The sequence below is a fragment of the Poecile atricapillus genome, chromosome 1 (assembly GCF_030490865.1).
Source record: "Poecile atricapillus isolate bPoeAtr1 chromosome 1, bPoeAtr1.hap1, whole genome shotgun sequence".
Classification (NCBI taxonomy): Eukaryota; Metazoa; Chordata; class Aves; order Passeriformes; family Paridae; genus Poecile; species Poecile atricapillus.
In genome coordinates this window covers 73,739,896-73,762,563 of record NC_081249.1, presented here as the reverse complement: position 1 = coordinate 73,762,563, position 22,668 = coordinate 73,739,896, and the positions used below count along the sequence as shown (strand labels likewise).

The 22,668-nt window shown below is 39.0% G+C and overlaps 1 protein-coding gene across 4 annotated transcripts; it reads right to left on the bottom strand.

Moving 5' to 3' along the window:
- Window positions 1-17: 17 nt before the first annotated feature.
- LOC131589415 (protein NPAT) lies at window positions 18-22,667 on the bottom strand. Of its 4 annotated transcripts, none has more exons than XM_058859086.1 (18): window positions 22,532-22,667; window positions 19,314-19,432; window positions 17,709-17,769; window positions 16,176-16,248; window positions 15,655-15,698; window positions 14,709-14,939; window positions 14,113-14,197; window positions 13,332-13,464; window positions 12,749-12,840; window positions 12,578-12,665; window positions 10,748-10,844; window positions 10,199-10,330; window positions 7,741-9,435; window positions 6,390-6,505; window positions 6,188-6,296; window positions 5,667-5,724; window positions 2,388-3,549; window positions 18-1,658 (listed from the first exon to the last, which is right to left on the bottom strand). In XM_058859086.1, the coding sequence occupies exons 1-18, from the start codon at window positions 22,566-22,568 to the stop codon at window positions 1,581-1,583; spliced, it is 4,410 nt and encodes a 1,469-aa protein (XP_058715069.1). In that variant the 5' UTR covers window positions 22,569-22,667; the 3' UTR covers window positions 18-1,580. The 4 variants fall into 4 exon arrangements, with proteins under 4 accessions (XP_058715069.1, XP_058714909.1, XP_058715002.1 ...); XM_058858926.1 differs by lacking the exon at window positions 22,532-22,667 and adding an exon at window positions 21,889-22,107; XM_058859019.1 differs by lacking the exon at window positions 22,532-22,667 and adding an exon at window positions 21,889-22,107 and having other exon boundaries at window positions 14,113-14,194.
- Window position 22,668: the final 1 nt, after the last annotated feature.

The window sequence follows — 22,668 nt, the reverse complement described above, 5'->3', positions numbered from 1 at the left end:
ATGATACCACCTTGGTACTGAAGATACCTTTTTCCTATGAAAGGGAAGGGATAGTTCACATCTTCATTAGAACCACAGGGCCTGAGCTGAAACATTATAGTGGGTAGTGAATGACCCAGGAAAGAGAGTTACCTTTAGTCTCAAACAGCAAATTATTGTTAGATGTCACTATCACTATTAAGCATTTTATGCTTATGACAATTTTTGTGCTTGCCTGCCCTAGTCCCTCTAACAATTGTTATTAGAACTCAGTGTTTAATACTGGACTCTGTCTTCAAAAACAACTGACTAACAGGACTTCTCCATTCAGTATCTGCAAAGCTGCTTAGTCAACTTGAAAACATTAAGCAAGACACACAACTTTTTATTAAAACAAAAATATTTATTCAAGCTGTAAATGCTATGCAGTATTTAGTTATTGGATGGGTTTAATATAAACGTCTACTGCATAATCTTGGTTCCTTAGGAATCCTTGTATTCTGTCTGAAACATTGCCCTGTTGCTGTACAGATCTCTTACAAGAAAACTTGCAAATTATTTTTTAAAGACATTAACAATTTGAGAACAAAGGAAGAAATACCAGTAGGGAAAATTCTGCAGTTTTGGAGCAAGGCATGCTCATTCAGCAAAATGTAGGCTGAGCTCCTCCTGCACCCCTCTTGGAGGGAGTTTGTGTAATAGCTAGGACAACCTCTATGTTAAACTGAAAAATCAGATGCAAATTTTTCCATATCTGGCTAAAACTGTAAGAGTTAGATAGTAACAAACTTCTCAGCAGTACAAATGAAAGTGAGGGAATTGACTTCACTAGAACACACTAATTCTTGTTAAGCTGTTGCTTCAGTTGAAGTATTCATACTGAGGCATGACCTCACACAAAAGTACATTGCTTGAAAACAGCTTTTGCATTCGAATGACATCCTATGTAGCAAATACTGTAAACAGAGGAGGCCTGTCCAAATTAAAATTCTTGTCTGAATGACTGGCTGGGAAAAGCTTCACCAGATGAAAAATGCTTTTTGAGGTTTTACTTATGTTTAGCTATTGGTATTTTTGTTATTTCATTCAAAGCCTTACCACACAGGTTTAACAGTTATGAAACGAGAGAGTGTGAGCACAAGCCACTTTGACCTGAATACTTAAGTCCCTTTCAGATTCAACAAAACAATGAGAAGTGGCCAAGGTAGCTGCCTCATCTTAGAGTGGTGAGTGACAAACACCACCTTTTCACAGACCGGCTGAGCGCTTCGCAGGGGTAAGTAGAGAAAGCAGCAGAACACAGACAACGTTGTCTAACAGGAAATGTACAATCTTTCTTACATTTCATTTACACAAATTTACAGTTTTGCAATTTAAATGGCTCTATAATTATGCAAGTGCTTTTTAAAAAATAAACATATACCAACTCAATGATATTTACACTTTGCTACCTGCTTCAAAAACGGCATGACTTTGCTATAAAGTGAAACTTCAGTGCACTGAAAGTGCAACTTGCCCTTTAGAGTTACTTCTCTTCCCATGCAAAACCTCAGCATCACTCCACTGAGCTTCAGATGGCCCCACTTCCAGCTTCTTTTTGTTCATTCATCATAATGCAAAGACAACAAGAACTTGTCCACATCCATTCCTGCTGGGAAGGAATTTGGAAGCTTCTTTTTCTGTAGGAGAGGGAAGCAACAACTGTGTTAAATACAAAGAACCTGGGGGAACTAAAGAGCCTGCAAACATTCCTTTCCAACTCATCCTTCCATCCACCTTGTGTCTGTTACTACACAAATTTGCCCCTGAACTCAGACGCTGCCATGTGCCCTCGCTCCATGGAATGACACATTTTCCAGTCTCAATGTTTCAGGAGCATGCTAAAACTAAGTATGTGAATTACAAAGTTATACTCCTTTTTGGTTATTTACATTGAAAGACACCCTTTTGTGTCTCACACCTTGGCTATTTGCCCTTAAATCCTCAAGTCAAAAGCACAGTACTGCACACTACAGAGACTGGGAGTATCACTCATGGTACTAAACAAGGATGCAAGAACAGCCTGAATTCTAGTAAGGCTTACTTTGAGTTTGGCTTAATTCCTACATTCCACCTGGACACTTAGAATTTAGGAATTCATTCACGTTATAGGAGAAATAATGTAATTGTCATTGGTGCCTATTTAGAATTAGTAGGAGTTACTTGTGTGCATCTGAAGACTAAACCAATCTTAAGAAAGCTTAGTTCAAAGTATACTCAAGGGGCAAAGTTGGAAATATTGACTAATCTAAATAGGATGTCAGGGACTCGACAAGCATCTATAAACCCTTTCATTACAAATAGTATACACAAAGATACCTAACACATATTTAGCATTTTAATTAAAATAAGTAGGTGGTTATACTTGCCTTGATTTTCTTTTTTTTTGATGGTGTTGGAGAGCTCTGAAGGTCTTTTCGATTTGCAGAACGAGAATTTCTCTCCCCCTCATTTAAGTCCTCCAGTTTCCTTTTCTTTACGGTGCTCCTCAAAGCCCTGAACTGCTGGGTGTTGTCCTTGAGGGGGGTTGCAGTGCTAGTCCTTGCGATGGCCGCCCGCGACAGGATCATGAGGGTGTGTGCAGCCATGCTGACGCTGTTCTCGCTGCCCGTCTCGCTGGCCGGGCTGCAGGCGGGCAGGTCTGGCGTGGCAGGGGGCACCATGATGCGGGGCGTGGTGCTGTCCTCGTTGAAGCGCCGGCACGTCGGGGTGCGCACGCTGTCCGTAGTGTCATCCGTGTGCCTGTCCCCAACTCCAGACGGCGTCCGGGGTACCGGCAGTTCTCCGTTTTCAACTGTCTTTCCAGCGGGGCTTTGCCACTGAATGTCTTGCAGCATCTCCACACACTGTTTGCTGAACGGGCTGGACAGGCCAAGGCCTTGGCTGGAAGCTTTAGCAGGTTCTCGCTTCGGCTCCTTTGAGGACAAAGAAACAGACACCGATGATTTGCCATTGCCAGCCCCATTTGACAATGACCCCTGCTTCTTGTTCAGCTCTTGTACTGAAGGAACTGTCTTCTCATTCCATGAGGCAACGCTTTGTTGGCCGTTTGAGAGTTTGGCGGTGTCCTGGTTCTTCTGCTTTTCATCGGTATCCCTTCGTAACTCATTTTCTTTGTTTGCTGTTGTCTTGTGGAAGGGATCTAATGAAAGCCCTGCAGTTGCCACCTTCCGCTCGGGCTGTGGCTCCTTTGCAGATGCACTTCTGTTGCTACCAACTTCTGGCCTACACAGAATTCTGGGCAATGTTTTGTCTTTGTCTCTCTTTGGTACCTGGGCCTTAGCAGAGGAGGATGCTGAGTCGACAGCAAATAAAGAGTTTTCAATTCTTTCTTTCTGGGATGAACTCTTTGTGGCCTGAATTTGGGTGTTTCCTCCTGGAGTAGGTAGGAGGTTATCAAAGCAAAGCACTCTCCTGTGACTCTCACTCTGTCTTGAATTTGAGCTTGTGCTCTCTGCTGGTGCAACAGGCAAGTTCTCTTCCACTTTCCTTCCTGGTTCTGCACTGGTAAGCTTGTCCCAATTTCCAGTCCTGAAAACGAGATGAAAGCATTTCATTGACGTGTTTATTCTTACTAGGCAAGTGAATTTCAGCTGGATGGAAGTCCCCACCCATCCCTCAGAAAAGGGATCCTCCATCCTAAATACAAGTATTTTATCAACACAAAGGCCAAGAGTCAGGAATGACAACTGCAGGAAGCTCAAAGAAGGCTTTCTTGGCAAAAAGGCATGAAACAGAGTCTGCACACTGAACAATTAGGTAGACTGGCACTCTTCAGCCTGGAAAGAGAGATTACCGAGGGAAAATGTGACAGAGTTCTGTGAAGAAAGCCCATAAAAAGGAACCCATCTGCTGTACCTTCCAGTAGAAAAACTAGGGGCATCAAGTAACACTGGTATTAGGTTCAAAACACAACAAGGAGGTCTGGACACTTCATGTAACTAAACCTGGGAACTTCTTTACCTTGGGGTATTTGTGGATGCTGGTAGTTTACTTGACTTCAAAAATAAACTGAGTGCATTCATGACAGGACAGTCCATCCCAGAAAACTACTTATGGCTCTGGGAGTCCTTGGAGCTGAAATTCCTAAGAGGCTGCCAGAATATTTTGGACAACGTAATCACATGCGTGCCTTGTACTCCTCCCTGTGCAGTTGCTGTGCATGGCGAGATACTGAGCAAGACAAAAAGCTTCCAGTGGGCATCTGGACAACAACATCCAAACTCCCTGGGGTGTGGTCTCCACCTGATAACCAGCCCCATTCATGTGAAAAAGACACCACTGCACTGTGGAAAGAATGCTTCTGCTCTGTCAGCTCATACCGTGGTTGTGTCTGTGCCCTCTGCCTGGCTTATGCTGCATTTCCCAGAGAAGCTTCAGCATCATTCATCTATGCCTGTAAGGCTCCCTCCCTGCAGATAAAGCCTCTATGATTTCTAAGAGGAAAAGTCAAGTGTTTGGGATGCTAACTTTGGTACCTTTGAAATGGCAGAAGAGGTCTGAGTGGTAGCAGTTTGTTTTATTTGCATGAAATTTGAGATGAGACAGATGGTAGAAAGTGGAAGTAAGAAATTACACCTCTTTGCAGGGAAAATTTTGCTCTCTTTGCTATGCGAAATGTATATCTAGAGATCAATTAAAGTTAACAGAAAGCTGAATTACTGAAGTGGTATTACCCAAGATCTTGCTTCTGTGGTTTTTAAAAAATCAGTACTTTTTGTATGCATGTATTTGGTATAACTTGATATATGGTTGGGATTTTTTAATAAGTTGACTTTTAATGTTCCTGTTTTTTCTCCACTTTTCCAGTATTTTAAATGAGTCCTAAACAGGTAATTATTTTTTTTTTTAAGTATTTTTTTAAGTATACTTTTACAAGTACTTTTTAAGTATATTTTTTTTTAAGTATACTTTTACAATAAAAGATCATTTCACCTCTAATATTTAAATTGAACTTCTGATCTTCTCCTACACTCTTTTGCTCATTCCAACATCCTTTTCTTTCGGCAGTCCATTAATGGTAAAGAGAGTGACTACTGCAGCCTTGCTTCCTTCTCTCATTTGCCCAACAGAAAACTAGTACCTACCCCAATTAGAAATTAAGTTATGTTCATCAATATAAAATTAGCATGCTGCTGTCCTGGCCATCTTTGCATTCAGTTCTCACTTTCTAAATTACTAAGCAGAGTTCTAATCCACACATCTGAAACACAGATGAAGAACCCAATCTAATAAACTCTACTGGATTTGGGCCAGAGGATGGTAAAGGCAATGAGACTACACTACAAAACCATGGGTACCGTTCATCTGAAAAGAAAATACAAAGGGTTTTAGTAATTTAAATCTCCCAGTACATGTAACAGGCAATTTTCCTAGCTTAGACTCTGCTCAAACAATTTTTATTTGACAATTTAGACAGGAGACAATGAAGACAAAGCCATACAAAATTAACACCGGAACAGTGACAAGCCCATTCTAGCACAGGCTACACCAGTCCCAGAACACATCTGTATCAATACCCCTAGCAGATAGGCAGCAGAAAAGGAGGTACTGCTTATGCCACTACTGAAAAAAGCTCCTCTCTTCACCAATACTGGATGAAGAAATTCAGGAAAAAGAAAGCAAGTTTCAATACTAGCACTACTGACCTCTGTGTTCGAGGATTTGCATGGTTCAAAGGCTCAGCTACATTTGGTACCAGTTTTCCTGGAACAACAGATGAAATATTAATGAATGACAGGTAAATAATTTCACAGTTAGTACAATGACATTTCACCTGACAGAGAACCAATAAAGAAAAACCCAGCAACAAACTCTGCAGTATTTTGTAACTTTAAACTTTACTAATTAGTAGACTAGCAAAGGTCCCCAACTAAGAACAAAGAAGAAGCTTGCTGTCTACACTTAGATAATACACAGCCCTGGTAAGACAAAATAATTCTGGAAATAAGCTTGATGCCAAAACTGGAATTATGTTATATGCTGGAAGTTCTTTGTAAACTGAGCAAACAAGAGTCACTAATGGCAGGTACAGACCTCTCTCAAGACAGCCCAAAAGTTGCCAGGAATAGAAGCAGAGGTATTTGTAAAACTTTTTTTACTTAGAACTGACTTGTCCTTAGAACCCTCTCCTTTTCTTCTACCCCTCTCAAGAATGCAAGGCAGGCACCTGTATTAGTCTTGTTTCTTGCTCCAGGAATCTTCTGTGATTTGGGAGGGATGGGAAGCTTTGGGACACTTCCGTTGCACACTGGATTAGCCACAGGCATGTGAAGAACCTTGAAAGAATAAAAATATTTTATTACAATTTACCAAAGCACTTCTTACCACCCCAGCTTTAATTCTGAAAATCTTTATTTGTGATGTGTTACCTGGCAGGTCGGTGCTGAGAATGTATTTCCATTCTGTCCTACTACAGAGAGTGGTATCATTCCCACCATTCCTTGCAAAACTGGCTGCACTGGAGATGCAATTATAATGGCAGAACCTAAAAAATACCGAAGTGTTAAGACTGTACAGAAACGAAAAATACTTAATTGAAAAGAAAAGCTTGAAGACAGGATTTCTTAGAGTTATGTGTGGTCAAAACCTGTGGCAAGAAAAGCCCTGGATTTTTAGAAAAACTTCACTGTCCTTGCTATAGTTCACTACTAGAAAACAGAGTAAGCACCAGTTTTATTTTCAGTTTATAAGGAATTCTTTAGTTAAAGTCTATTTTCCTTTGTAAGAGGTAGCTCAAAATAAAGCTTGAAGTATGATAAACCTATCTTAATGTTTAAATTACAGTGATTTATAAAAACCAGTAAAAGTAACACTATCTTATTTAGCTGACAGATACATGGGAATTATAAAACACGGAAACTATCCTAGCACATTAATTGAAAGTGGAAGAATATCTTCAAAAGTGAAGGAAAACTGTTCCTCTCACTATGAAAAATGCATTGAAGGTAACAGTTGCATAAAGAAATCCTAATGACAGAAAAGGCTGTCACCCTAAGAGCTTGCACATACTGCTGCAGTGGCCTCTGACCTCAATGAAATGATTACACACAGAAATTCAAAGGTAACTGCAAAATATTCTTGGTTTTTGAAAGAAATCTAAACATGGTGATTACAGCTGTTTTGCAGCTGGTTTTAACATTTCAGAAAGCACTCAAATTTTTTACTGCTGTAGTAATAATAATTTAAAATCTTGGAAAGAAATAATGTTATAGTTCCATAACTAGTAAAATTTTTTTTTAATGCAGACTAGGTTTTGAAAAATTAAACAAAACCAAGAAAGTGATTTGGGGAGGACTAGATACATCTACCCAATTATCTACACAAAATATGGAATCCTATAATACAAAGCATTCCATTTACAACAGAAATCTTATTAAAATAAAAACCTGTTTTATTTAGCCAAAGTAATGGAATCCTTTCCAGTGTAAACCAAAATACGCTTCCTACATCTAATACTGCTAAAAATATGTAATTTAAGCTTCTGAAATATGAGGCTGGTTTTTTTCCGTTCAAAGCAGCTTGTTCAAACTTCTGGTAGTTTTATGTCATTTCTACTAGCAACTAATGCACTAAAAAATCCAATAACTCCTGGATACTTTCAAATGGCAGACAGAGCCATTTAAAAACTGTTTACTTTCAATGTATTTAGGGGAAAACCAAAAATAATAAGACCACCGGATAAACACCACATTCCCAGTAATTTTTTAATAATGAGATTACCCTGTGGGAAGTTTGGGGAGACAGTCTGGTTTGATGGAAACGTATTGCTGGATCTGGGAGGAGTCCGCAGCTGTTGTACAGATGGAGCTTGGGAAGCCAGTGGCATAGAACTGCCAGGCAATACAACTACATTTGATGGTGTTACAGCTGCACCCAAGGTTGCTGGATCAGTCATACAGGTGGCTATGTAAAGGTTGCTTGAATTCCCAAAAGCTGTGCTTGTGGCTGGCATCAACTGTATAAATCCCCCTTCGTTGGAAAGATGAGTTGAACCTGCAACTGAAAAACCAGTGCAGTCTTCATTCTGAGTGGTAACTGAGGTAACCACAGGGTCCTTAGGTCTAAGCACAAGAAGATTCTGCTCTGCCAGAGCTGAATCCACATTTTTTTCTGTGTCTTCTGAAGTCAGACATTTGGGCAGGCCTGCAGTTTTGGTTGGGGATTTGGCTGGAGATGACAATATTATAGTAGGCAAATTTTCTCCTGTGATGCTGGAAACAGCACTGTTTAACTCCGTGTCTGATGCAATAAATGGATCATCACTGATGATAATCTTGAGGGACATTATATTAGAAGGATCAACATCCACTGGTTGACTACTAGAAGATACACTGCTTATACTTTTGGCCTCAGTACCTGACTCATCTGTTGAGGATGCAGTTTCAGGGAGAGGAGAGTGGCATATTTCAGAGGTAGTAAGATTGTTTTCAGTGGATACTACAGAAATGTCTGTACATGCATTATCACCAGAAGAGAAATATAAATTATCAGTGTCCACTTTTGTAGAAGATGAAGGTTCTTGTGTCTCCCCTTGTGTACCCTCTGAGTTTGACAGTTCTGAAGGGAGGTTAAAATCTTTCTTAGAAGGCTTATCAAGTGTATGCTGATCATTTGAGTAAGTTTTGTTAGAAGTATCAACAACTTCAAGCTGCAACTCCGTTTTGTCAAGACCTGTGATGTCCACTGCAGATCCCGCAGCACAGTTTGCCTGTGTGCTCTGGTCCTCATGGTTAGAGGGGTGGCCGGAGTTTTCCTGTGAAACATCAGGCAAAGCAGCTGGATCATTGGTTACAGTCTGTTCTTTTCCTGCATCTGCTGATGGGCTAGAAATGGATGAGCTGTTTTTTCCCAGTGGTGCACTGTGGCCAGGGCTCCCATCAGAAGGACTTCCAGGAAGTCTTTTTTCAGACAGTGATGTATCTGGCGATAATGGACATTTACTTCCGGAATCAGTTTTGTTTTCACCACCTATAGTATCTTCTGCCACTGAAATCAAAGGAATCTGTGGAGTACCAGAATGAACATATTCTAAATTAGGACTACTTTGAGAACTATGACTTGGTGGGCCTTTTTCAATTTCCATAGCACTCTCACTTTCAGATACAAATGCAGATGACTCTTTCGTAATGTAAGTGTCTGCAGAGTGTTCATTACATTTACTGTCAGAACTCAGTCTCTTGCTAGGTTCAGTCAAACCAGACACTGAGTCAAAAGCAATTTCAAACTCCCTAATATGTTCAGGGGTAATGGCTGTAAGTACATCACTCTGCTTCCTTGGTGTACAGTTTCCATGCAGCTGTTCACTGGCTGGATTTTTCTTAGCAATATCATCATCATTAGTGCTGGTCTTCAAGGCACAGGATGCTTCTCCTAACTGAAAGCCTTTACAGGATAGTGGTTCTCTAGAATTATCACCTGTAAAAGATAGAATAAACTAGTTCCATAATTATTAGAAGAGATGATCCTTTAAGACCGTTTTAGAAATAACTATCAGTTCAATGGAAAACTGTTTCACTGTTTCATTCAAGTGGGAATAATGTTACTCATCCTTACATTCAAGTTGAGTGGAATATATATATATATAAAACATACATACACTAAAAAATCTGGAAAATCAGTTTGTACATTACTAGTAAGTACACATGAAACATAAAAATAGGTCAGGTTGCTACATCAGATTTCCAGAAGCACAAAAAGCATCTCACTATAAAAACCTCATAGCTCTACTTCTCATATACTTTCACTAAATACCTGCTACTCACAGACTATCGTACTAACATCCCTTTTGTCCAGAGTAAGACTCTTTTTGTGTAATAATTAACAGATACATTACAGAAAAGAGATAAAAGATTAATATGGTTAGATGCAAATTATTCTCTTTATGTGTTCCACAATGGATACTGCAAAGTATCCATTTATTGATAGTCTGCTAGCATTAAGAAGCTTATCAAGTACAACTTTTAACTACACTGATGGCACTACTATTAAATTTAGTAGACTGAAACTTTTTAACAGACCAGGTGTATCTGTATACACATTGTTCATGCAATGTAAATGTCCACATGGATATTATCAGTGAAAAAAGAAAATTCTGAAATGCACAAATTGTCTGAAAATATTTTCATAATGAAAAGTTAACGGAGAATCTTAGAGGAAAAAAAACAAAACTAAGACCTACATCTGTTAGTTTCTTCTGTTCCTAAAGAACTTCCAAATGTTTCCAGGCTATCCTCACCCACCAGGATTTCGTTTTCTACTCCATTCCGACCAGAAACACCAGCAGGTAAGTTCTTGTTTACCTTGCTCTTTCCTATTTTCAAAATAAAGTATGAAGAAGGGTTAAATATGTCACTTTCCACATTTATGTCATCACTACCTTTCAAATGAACTGCAGCATAAAGATCTCTTTAGGGTTAATGTGAGGATATCCCTGAAAATTTTACAACAGCAAACAAGTATAAACTATCATCCTTCAGACCTGGAGAGTCTAAAATAACAGCAGTAAAACAACCACTGAAACCAGCACAAGCCCAGAATATCAGCCACAGGAAAATGCTGTACTTTATACCTGTGTATAAATGTATCTAATTCTGTATTAAGGCATACCAGTGCCATTTCTCTAGCAAGAGGCCTGCTGAATTCCTATGCTTTGTCGAGCAATGCTTGGGAAAGCTCATCATTCAGGATGCTTTACAGTAACAGTACAACTGAGTACAATGTAGCCTACCGTAATCAAACCAGTCAAACAGAGCCTGGAAAGCTGGATCTGATTCTGTCTGCTCCAGAATGTCCTGGATAGCCTCTTCTGACATATGAATTTCACCCTGAGAAAAAACATGATATACAGAACTGTTAGACAGTTACTTCCATAATTTAAAAACAGACAAGAATTTCTTTTCATATTGATTTTAGTTCTATTACTTCTACTCAGCACAGAAACATGAAGACTAATGCTGGGAACATTTCTGCCACAAATTTAATGTCTGTTAAAAAATCTTAGTGATTGAAGTTTAAGAAATAAGGTTCTCCAAAACCCAAATGTGTCTGTCAGACATTACCCCCACCATTGTCTCCAAAATGGCCAGCACTAACCAAAAAGGAGGACTAAATCTCAGGCTACACTGGAAGCTTATGCACATGGCATGGATGCTGTGAGCCTGTACAAGCAAAGTACTGGCAAATAAAATTCCAAAATTAATCCTAATTTCTTAGGTTTGAATATATATCTAGAAGCCAACACTAAGCAAAGAGAAGTTTTATTTCATGTATCTGTTACATGTTCAATAATCTAGCCTCCAACTATTTCTTTGTGGAAGGCATCTAGAAAGCACAGCTACATGGGACAGTGCTTAAAGGTTCCTGATTCAAGCTCACTTGTTCTGTGGCAGCCCAGGAATAAAATGAATATCCAGTACATACACAAGCAATTAAATACAAAGTTTCTTCTGCCTTTCTGGAGACCCCCTAAGACCTCTCCAACCTTTGATATGGTGGTTTTAAGGGTGCATATTCCATGTTATACCCTTGATTTTGTCTCAGCAACTCCAACCAAACCAAGAAGCTGCTTTATTTCTGCTCAGAAGAATGAAATATAGTGTTTTAGCTCTGTGTTTTGACAACAACTGACCTAAAATCACCAAGCAACAGAAGAATAGCATTTATAAACCAGACACCTCTACTTCATAAACAGGGAACTGCCTCCGCTCTCCTCCTGTCTTTTTCACGAGGGCTGTGAAGACTGTCATTTCCCTCATTAAAAGTCCTTTTTAATTCTGTGATTGCCAGCTTGAGGTGTATAGAACAAAGGGAGAACACTATAATTATGTTTACTTTGTAGAAGCAGAATACACATTTCCTCCAAAAGCAAGAAAATACTAAATTTGAAGAAAAAGCATCATTATTTAGGCTCAAAAAAAATTTTCTCTTGATACACTAAATGATCCATGCTTATCTTGGAGCAAATCACAAAATCTGATCAGATTAAATGGATTTGGAGACAGCAAGATATTTTAAATTATTTTTTCTTCTCTAAGGCTATTGTTTAGCTCCCCAGTGAGAAGCTGGTAGCCAATTACTGGTACGAAAGACTGAGAGAGAAGCAGGCAGCTGGTGCCTGGGACGGAGTTCTTAAATCCAGCCTGAGTGTGAGGTTACCAGCTAAGTACTGCCAGAAGCAATCCCACTCCCTTGCCTTCAACCCTGCTGCATGTTTAGGCTGCCTTGGACAGGCGCTGAGAATGAATTCAGAATGCTAAACTGGCACAAAATGAGCTCCTGCAGAACAGCAGGGTCCTGCCAGCTCAGCTCCCTGAACCTGCCCAGCACCACACAAGGTCAGAGTTAACACCTCTGTAAGGGAAGCTGCAAAGCTGCCCCTGCACGGACAGGAGCATGAGGGAGGCTCAGCTGTGCTGGCAAACAGAAAAAAAAAAAGAAAGAAAGGATAGGAAGAGGAGAGAACATCCCCAGATGTCAGAGGTTCAGCATAGTTCCCATAACTGATCATTCTCACGTTCCTGGTCTTAAAAACAATGTGAACACGGCAATCCACACCTACCTGAAGTCCAAGGATTTCATCAATTGAAGTCTCCTGTTCTGTGGGACCACTGTCTGTTTGTTTAGGGGCCTGAGCAACACTGCCATCACTGCAACATGTACGTCATTAGTTCAAAACTCAAAAATAAATCAAATAAGAATACATATGAAGTTTAGAGGTTCCTTTTATTACCTCCCCAGGATTTTGTTAATGTTTTCAGCGAGCTTCTCCTGAAGAGATTTGTTGCTCAAGATTTTTTCTCTGGCATTTTCAATAACCAGTTGCTGGAAAACAGTTTTGAAGTGGTCAGGTTTCTATTTTTAACATAACCAGAAAAGGAGCATGAATTTCTGACTGACAAGTAAAAAATAATTAAAAAGCAATTCAAAGAGAAGACTTTTTATAACAGAGAGTCTTCTGTGACTGCATTACATTGCTACGAAAATTGACCCAAAATATTGCTGCACTTTTATTCTCCTAAAGTACAGCAAGGCTCACTGTGCATTCTGGTTTCCATTCTCTAAACAATTACTGTGTTCTGACAGCCTACAGGTATCTTAGCAAAGCAAATAAATCAAGAAAACCAAAACTCTACTTCACCATATCAAATTTATGAATTTAGAACACGCTAGAGCTAGTTCAAATACAAACCAATATATTTATCTTCTAAAGGTAATTTCTGTAAAAACGAAGATGAACAAGATGTTAAAGACTAGATCTCTTGAGTGTGAATTTGTTTCTTAAATGTAAATACCTTCTGTAGGCATATACTCACTGGGAAGTTACCATCAATTAATTCTTCTAGGGGCTCAGTTTCTTTTTCTATTACTGCTTCTTCAGAGTCTTGAGAATTTCTAGTTGCTGAAGGAGGTCCAGATGTTGCAATACTTTTCCTCTTCTGAGATTCACTGAAACATTCCAGGAAATTTATGACATAGTTCATGAGAAAATTGCGAACAGCAGACCTAATGGTGAATAAACCCAGTGCTTCTCTTCCTTAGCAAACAAAGTATGTTAATCACCAGAAAATTAACTACATATTGAAAATGCAGTAAAAGCTGGTAACTGCTTTATTATCTCTTAAGCATCTGTTGTGTCTGCCTTTATACAGAAGTTATAATGTAGATCTCTAGTAGTAAACAGCCAAATGGCAAACTGAACTCCATGCCCCTCCACTACATGTTACTCTAACTGGTGGTACCAGTTAATGGAGCCTAATAACTGCAACTCAAAGTCAAATTTGGGCATTACCACTGAAAACAAAGACCTCTCAAGGGAGCACTTATTTTCGGAGAAGAAACCAATTGTTAGGTTTTGTAAGAATTTAGATGATAAATAGGAAAATGTAATGTTTTTACAGGAGGCAGTGTAGGCTCTTCTGAAAATATCTATCAGCAGTGGCGCTAAAACTACTTACATTAAAAAAAATCAAGACAGATTAGGAAAGACTTGGGGGAAAATGGGCATTTGAATCAGAGAACAAAAAATGCAAAACCAGTGTAAGAGAAGTTTGTCACACAACTTTAGTGCACATATTAACCCACATCCCTGTTTACCTTTTTCGCCTTCCTGGAGAAAGCAAATTTGAATGAAGCTTTCGTTCTTGTGATGTTGGAACTTGAATGTGTATGAGACCTCCTGCTTTATAGAGGGAAACAAAGAAAAAAAAAAAGAAGTCATGATGCCAATACCTTTTTTAGTGACACTGTTAAAGCACTATGAGATCTACACATTACTTACTATGTTCCACTCAATTCCTGGAAAGTCCATACAAAATAATTTGGTACTATCATGGAAATGAGGACCATTCCTTTTAAACACATCCTGAAACAGACATCCATTTAATGTGGATCATCCCTATCTGATGAAACAAGTTATTTGGGTGAGGGCAAGAGCACAGAACAGAATAACCACAAATTCCATTTACTTCTGATCTCTGAGCTCACATTGGCAAGCAAGTGTGCAAGAATCAGCTCTCTTTTGGGCACCTACTTTCTTTTAATCACCTGAACCAGTCTGGAGAGCTGGGAAACAATGCACAAATTTTCTGAACCTTTTGGTGGAAGAAGATTAGCCCTGGTTTTAGAAAACTTCCATTGATAGCCATAGGTTTTTCACAGAAAAAAAAGGTTTAAAGATTTTTACAACTTACTGTTGATCTTGTTTTCTTGAGTTTGTGACTGGTTCACAAACAATGTATTCAGTCTTGTCTGTGGCATGCTTTGATTTATTGTTGGCCTGTGAATTACTTGAGGAGGTACAACAGAAGTGGAATTCTGTGGCCCTGCCTGATGGGCTACTGACAACAGTCCTGAGTTTGCAGAAGCTGACTGCTGAAGCATTCTCTGCCTTTTCATTTCTACAATTCCACTTCTTGTACGTACTGGAAATAAAGACAAGATGAAAATATATGATAAAGGATTATTTTTTAAAAGATTGCTGATATTCACACAAAATCTGTTTAAAAAAATTTGAACAACAGAACACTACCATCCAATGAATCTCAAATCCGGGAACAATCACTACCTGTATCTCACATTCTCTTTTCTTATACAGTAAAAATATGACAGAGAAAAACGTATTTTTAAGTAAACCAATTTTTCTTTTTTGATAGCTCACTTTTAGCTTTTGTAATGAAAGAAACAACTCTAGATACAAGAAGTATGTTTTTGTATTTTGGTTGGATATATGTTTGTATACATAACAAATGCTACAAGACTGTAATATGTCTTTATGTTCCCCTTCTACAGAAAGGCAACTGCATTATAATTAGACTGGCTATGTTCTTAGTTCATCTATGAACCACAAATTAAATCAGCAGTTTCAGGAGTGAAGGCGCAGTTTTTAAACCTCTTAACCATGTAAACTTCCAAAAAGTTTTTTTCAGCAGAGAAAATTCTATAATAGAGCATTTAAGCCCCTTTCAGAAAGCTCAGCTTTTCTTATTTTCCTTTCCTGATCATTACAGTAATCCACAGATCACACTGAAGACAACAGACATGCATTACTGATGGCTGCAGAAGGCCCCTATTTTTAATCAAGACAGATAATTTTAACATAAAACCTACTGATCCCATGGAATTGACTCAGTTACTTACTCCTCTGATTAGAAGAAAATCTGAAATCTGAATTCTGCATGCTCCTAAAAAAAAAAACCAAACAAGTAACACAAATGAATGGAGCATAATGGAAGCACTCAGCTACACAGTGTGACAGTACCTAGCACATGGTTTATGTCAGCCTGGTCCTTACCACACGTTCCTTCAGGAAAATCCATTGATTGCTATTTTTATTCTTTCCAACAATGGTCACAGATTCTTCAAATGAAGCTTACTGTTTCATTTTTGGTCAAGTAACCACAAAGGTATCAGATTCTAAATGAGTCATTTATTTTATTGTTTTATTAAAGGAAGGCCACATGCTCTCACTCATCCCCTCCTTATCTGCTAGCCCCACCTTAAAATCTTCAAATGTCTGCTCAACTGTAAACTCTCACATACCAATCTTTTTCACTGTCTCTCCGAGGAAACAGAGAGCTAAACCATTCTCATACAATGATAAGCAGAGTTGGTTAACATAGGGACTCACTCTTGCTTTCTTGATTTCAAAACTACATTACCTGATCTGAGAAAGTGTATAGTCTAATTTTTTCCACAGAGATGACATCATTGCTGGAACTTCATTTGTTGTTTCTAAAATGAATCATAGAAAGAAATTGCTGCCCAAGACTGATATATGATGAGAAAAAAGTAAAATCACAAGCAAAATAATTATTATGGAGTGTTTCAGACACCATCTAACTTCAGGTACGTAGTTGCCTTCTTAATATTCTATTAATTAGAGATCCCTAACTCCTAATTTAAAGAATTTTGATTGATATGGGTACAGTTCTGGTTTAGAAGCCTTGATGAAACTGAATTAATTACTATAATTCTTGGTGGAATTTGCACATGGTGTTGACTCCTCAGCAAGCACATGCTAACCTAACCCGTGCTAAACCCCCTACTCTCTTCTGGAAATTGTATTCATATTCCCAAGTCACTTTTGTGCCTTTGAAAATTATAACCTGGCAGACAGGCCTTTAAAAGTAATAGTTTGTTTTATGATATGACCCAAACAGGTAAAAACATTCAGTCTTTTTGAAGCACAGAACATTAAAAATGTGATGGATAAGTAAACAGTCCAATTTAGTAAGTTTTTCAAGATGCCAAGTACAAAGCATTGTGAACGAAGTAATAACTGTGTCTTAGTTACCATTTCTGTCAAACCTAGTGTGAAAGGAAAAAATTGTTCAGGAATGTTCCATATACGATTTTTAAAACCATGCAGCACTAAAATATGATCATGCAACAGGTATCAGAAACCTGTAAGATTTGGTAACATCCAGAAGCTTGATAACAGCTTTCAAAAACAGCAAATGCTCTCTGTCTACAGTATTCATACAAAATATTAAGTAGTTCTGAAACTATTTTAGTTAGTCTTAAAAACAAGACAAGAAATATTTCATACCATAGGACTCCTCCTGATAATTTCATGGTATCACAGAACACCTTAGCTTGGAAGAGATCTGCAAGGATCATTGAGCCCAACTCCCTGCTCCTCACTGGGCTAACCTAACTCTAAACCATGTGACTAAAAGCATTGTCCAGATTCTCCTTGAACTCTGACAGGGCTCAGTGCCTTGACCACTTCCCTGGGTAGCCTGTTCCAGTGACTGACCACCCTCTCAGTGAAGAACCCTTTCCTAATGTCCAATATGAACTTCCCCTGACAGCATTCCATTTTCTCACACTGTTGCTGGTCACCAGAGAATTAAGCACTTCCTCCTCCTCTTGATAGTATAAACAATAAACAGAATAATTTTACAAGCACAAACCCATACATTTTGCATATTTTATTGTATCTCTATGCTTTTGAGATACAAAAATGGTCACATTCGAAGTGAAAATATATGCTGGCATAAGAATACTAAGATAATCAATTATTTTTGCTCACTAGATGTAGTGGCTGTTAGCTGTGTAATATGGTAACCTTCAAACTGCAGCCTCAATGGGGGATTACTCAAAGACCATATACCTCCTCCTCAAGTTCACAACAGATAAAAGATAAACAACAGATAAAGATAAAACAACACCTCATTCTGAAGGCTTACCTTTTGTTTTCATGGCTACATATTCATTAAGAATAGTTGTCAAGTTCTTTCCACACAGTGACTGGAAAAAAAAAAACAACTGATCTCAGAATCCTCGCTAATAACTTCTACTTCATCTGCTGTATCACGTCATATTTAAGGAGTTCTTTAGCAGTCTACACCATGCTCAGCACAATGAACTGTACTTGGTAGAGGGCAATCAATGGAACAAAATCCTATTACGTACCCAAAACGTAAAGTAATCTATCTCAAGGCACAACACTGGTAAGTTAGAGCTGTCTGACCTTCACTCACCTTTTTTATTATAGAATAAAGCCATGAAAATTAGATGAGGAACAGCTGTAACAGACTAATGAGTATATATCGTGCTGGAAAAAAATGTAAAGGAACCTCACTCTGAAGCAAAATTTTTAAGTCACATAGAATTAACCTTCTTATCATGCTTACTTTTCCTGTTATTTTAGGTGACACAAAAAAAAAAATAAGATTTTTAAGTTACTGCTATCATCTGCTGTACCTTCCTGTCTTGTTTACTAGTGGGAACTCGACGAGACATTACAAATACTTTATTGCAAGTATTTAAGCTCAGTAAGAATTTTGTCTTAGCTACTACGATATCACTGTTATGTGAATAATAGGAAAAACATTTCTACTGAGAAAAGGATGACTATAAAAAAGCTTTATTAATATGGATAATCTATTTACATTTGGATTTCCTAATTTTTGCTGGCCATAGCTTGGTTCTCAACTCCCTACCACCAAAGTGACAGATGACTAAACACTTGTAAATAAAATAAACTCGATAGTTTCTTTTGAATAGGTGCATCAAGTAGGTGCACCTTGGATCTCAGAAGAGATTTCCATGAATTTTAAGTACTGTGGACAAAATCCCAGACCATGAAATTAACTACTACACTAGAAGAATGAAACAGAAACCATGACGAGGACACACACGTAAACAATAGAAGTTTGATACACAGCAATACCTAAACCCTGTAATTTGCACAGTATAGTAAAAATTCCATTTTACATATTTGTTAAAAATGCAAACTATCTAATTAGCTCTACACATGTGGCTATGCACTATTTATGCATACCCAAAAGTCCACCTTTCACCTCCAGAACAATGCAGATGATACTGGACAGATAGAAGGCTGATTACAGTTTTTGTCAATAAAATGTGGTAGACTTAGATAAATCTGAGGTGCTTTACCTAAATATTTACAATATACCTGAAATGGAACACTATTGGTTGTCATGTCTAGAATAGGAAAGCGATCTTCAGTAAATTACAAAAGCAGCCCTGAAATCAATAAAACCCTTGTGACAACACCCTTCCATAAATGAACCTCAAAGCTGTAAGGTAGACTCTGCATAATATGTTGAAACCAATTTGCATATTTCACCCTTAAATGTTTCTTAGTAAGATTAAACACTAGAAATTAAATAACTGCTAATATCACAGGATGAAGAAACAAGAAACAAATCAAATATCAAACATTTTAAGCAGAGTTTTAAAATTAATTATTACACCGAGAAACTGCCAAAATTGTTGTCCATGGATGCAAGACAATGTAACTTTTTGCTTTGCAAATATAAACTCACCAGCAAGCAGGCTGGAATAAAACCATCTTCCGTACAGTGCTCTGCATATTCTTTCAAATCTGAGCTTTCCAGAATAAACTGATGGCAGGTAGCTTGAAGATTTTCCTGTTGCAAATAGCCTGTACCAAATCAGATAGAAAACGTTGCTATTTCATTCACTACTTCTGCTCAATAGGTATCAAAGCTGCATGCAGTGTTGGAATAATCAGATGAAAAATTCTATGTAAGAAAAGGAAAGTGACATTATTTTTACAAAACATGTTTCTACCAGATACTTAACAGTTAAAACCCAGAAGACCAAAAAATATAGATTGGAATTACATTATATTTACAAAGTATTCAAGACTGGAACTGAGGCAATATGAACAAATTTTGGGTTATCTTTAGTACACACAAGAAAATAAAAATTCTCAGTTCACAAGGCTGACAAACAAACCCCCATATGGGCTGAACCACCCTAACTGATACTTCAATGGAAATCTATGACATTTTGTTAATAAAATGCATTGCTATGTAGGAGTAATTCTCCACACATCGTACTGTTTCAAAATAGGTAAAACTTGTAAGCTCCTGCAACAGTGGATAAGATTTATTAAAAATGTTGCCATTGTACAAAAATTTGTAACAGAAAAAGGGTTTTTTCCCCCCTCACTCACAGTAATTTTCATTTAGGATAGATGTAGTAGCTCTACGCCTAAGACTCAGTAGTTACCATCACAGAAAATGCACTGACCAAGTTTTCTTTTCCAAAATTCCATTCCTCATCAAATATGTTCTGCTTTAATCAAAATTTTTAACCCTGCTTTAATCCTCAAACACCTTAAACACTGAAAGATAGAAATAGATCAATCTGAATGAAGGACTCTGGAACAAAGAAGCACAAAGAAAATGTTTCTTCTTTCTTGGCAGAGCTTAGTGTGGAATGTTTTAGAGATAAAATAAAACATGTGCCTAGTTATACAATGCAGGACACATCCACATTATCTATTTCAATGGACCCCCAAAATGGTCCACCTCAGTTCATGAATGCCTGCAGAAAAATGTGCGCTTTAAATGAAAACAAGTATCTTTCAGCAGATCTGAGTATAGCTGAAGAAAACAAATCATATTTCCAACATGCAAGCCTTTTTTCATGTCTTCAACAAGTAGGCAAACTTTAAAGTTAAACACAGTCTGGGAATAACCACTGTGAATTTCATCACAATGTACGAGCAGGCCTATCTGACAGAAAACATTAGCAGTGCCTGCGAAAAGGAAAGGAATATCTTATTTATTTTTTCAAATACATTTTTCTACAAAAATCTCAAGCCACAGGTGGCTGAAAGTAAACATGATTTCAGGTAAACATGATTTTATCTCACTGTTCTCCAGGCTGGAAGCTAGGGTATTAGGCTCAGTGGAGCTCTGATCTGTGCTGGTATGACTGCTCTTATAATCAAACTTACCTGAACACTTACTCAAAAAGTTGCAATTTTTCCCTTTTGAACCTACTACTACAGTATCACAAGGGGTGACTAAATGCTTGTGTATGGACATGTTTTACATACACCAATTTCCTGGTAATAAAGAATTCCAAAGGCTAAAAATGCCTGTGCAGCGGACCCAAAGTGCTCGTGCATACACTGTATAATGACATAGGAATATGTGGTCCCTAAAATCAAATTAAAGGCACAAAAGGTGATGTATGTTTTGAACATATGGAAATTATTCAGTATTTTGTTCTAGCTTAAGAAACGTCTAACTCATAGTACACATTTACTCTATCAATTAAGAAAAGATAAATGCTCTTATGCATTTTCCTCTGTGTGAGCTCAGCATATCATTTTAGTTTTGTTCTTTAACAAATATTCATCAACCTTCACAGCACCAGAAAGATTTGGCGGGGGCTTGGGGGGAAAGATGGAAGAGCTGCAGTGGGAAGTCTGTTTACCCACTGAAATTCAGAGATGCCTCACAGAAGAGGAATCCCTATTAGAGAACAGAAAGGGTTACAAGGAATATCCTGTTCTACAGCCTTAGGTTGCTCTGAGGTTTTCCAGACACGATGCATGCTCCATGCCACAACAGACACAAGATAGGATGGACCATTCTCAGCACACAGGATGTTGCCAAGATTGTGTATCTGCAAGTCTCTGGTAAGCACACAAGATAAGCATTCTACCTGGAAACTTGTAACTTCACCAATCCTGTTTGGAAGAGTGAAATGAGAAATCACACTCGTACGATTTCAAATCTTTGTTTACAGTTCATGGAGTTTCTAAAAATCCTGCTACTTCACAGTAATGAAACAATCACAACTCTTACTAGTTGTTTTTTTTCTCAAGACAGTAGCAAGTCAGGTAGTATTTAAAAATAATTTAATTTCAGGTAGTATTTAAAAATAAATTGTGCTGGAGGAACACTGAAGAAGTGATTCAGCTTTAATGGCTTTGGATTTAAAAAACTGTGAACAACTGAAAACTGAATTTCACAGACCAAGCTGCCAGGAAACCTTGGCAACCTGCGCCAAGAGGTACTTATGCGTGGGACTGAAATATGTGGGTCATATTTTTGCTTACCGTCGATTTGCTCTCACCTTTAGCAGGATCCGAATAGTCCAAAGCATAAAGTGATTTTAAAAATTCACTGTCTGCTGCCAATGTACTGAACATACTTATGCTGTGCTTTCCACAGACTCCGATCACGCCTGAACTTTTAGTGCAACCTCAAGGGTGAGGGAAACACCTGAGCGAAGCGCCGGAAAGAAAAAACATCTGACCCTTAACGCAGCCTTCCCTGGCATTTCGGGTCACCCTTGAACTCCTCCTGTAATCAGGAACTGTTTAAGCACCGCCCAGCAGCTCTCAGTCTGCAGGCAGGCACCGGAGACCACCACCACGTTTCCTTGGACTCGTGAAGCACCCCAGCCCAAGGCACGGCCGGGGAGCGGCCTGGTCCCTCAGGACCCGAATGCCTCAGGAGCGAGCTGCGTTCGCTCCCCGACAGAGGCCGGGCCGGAGGGCGGCGGGGCCAGCCCAGGGGCTGCCCGGCGTAAGCCCCGGCAGTGACAATCCCAGCCTGGGGGGGCCAACAGACGCTGCCGAGGGTCAAGGGCGAAGCCGGCTCTGTGTCCCGCCGCACCTCGGGCGGCTGACAATGCCCGGCAGAACCCTCCCGGCTCTGAGGCCGGTGGTCCGCGTCTCTCCCATGCATCGCTCCGTCCCTCCCGGCTCACTCACCCAGCACCAGCCGGGCCACATCGGACGGCAGCAGCATGGCCCGAGGCGAAGCGGGGCACGGGCGGGCGCAGCTCCCCGAGCGCAGCCGGCCGCCCCGCCACCCAGGCGAAGGCGCGGAAACTCCGCCAGCCAGCGCC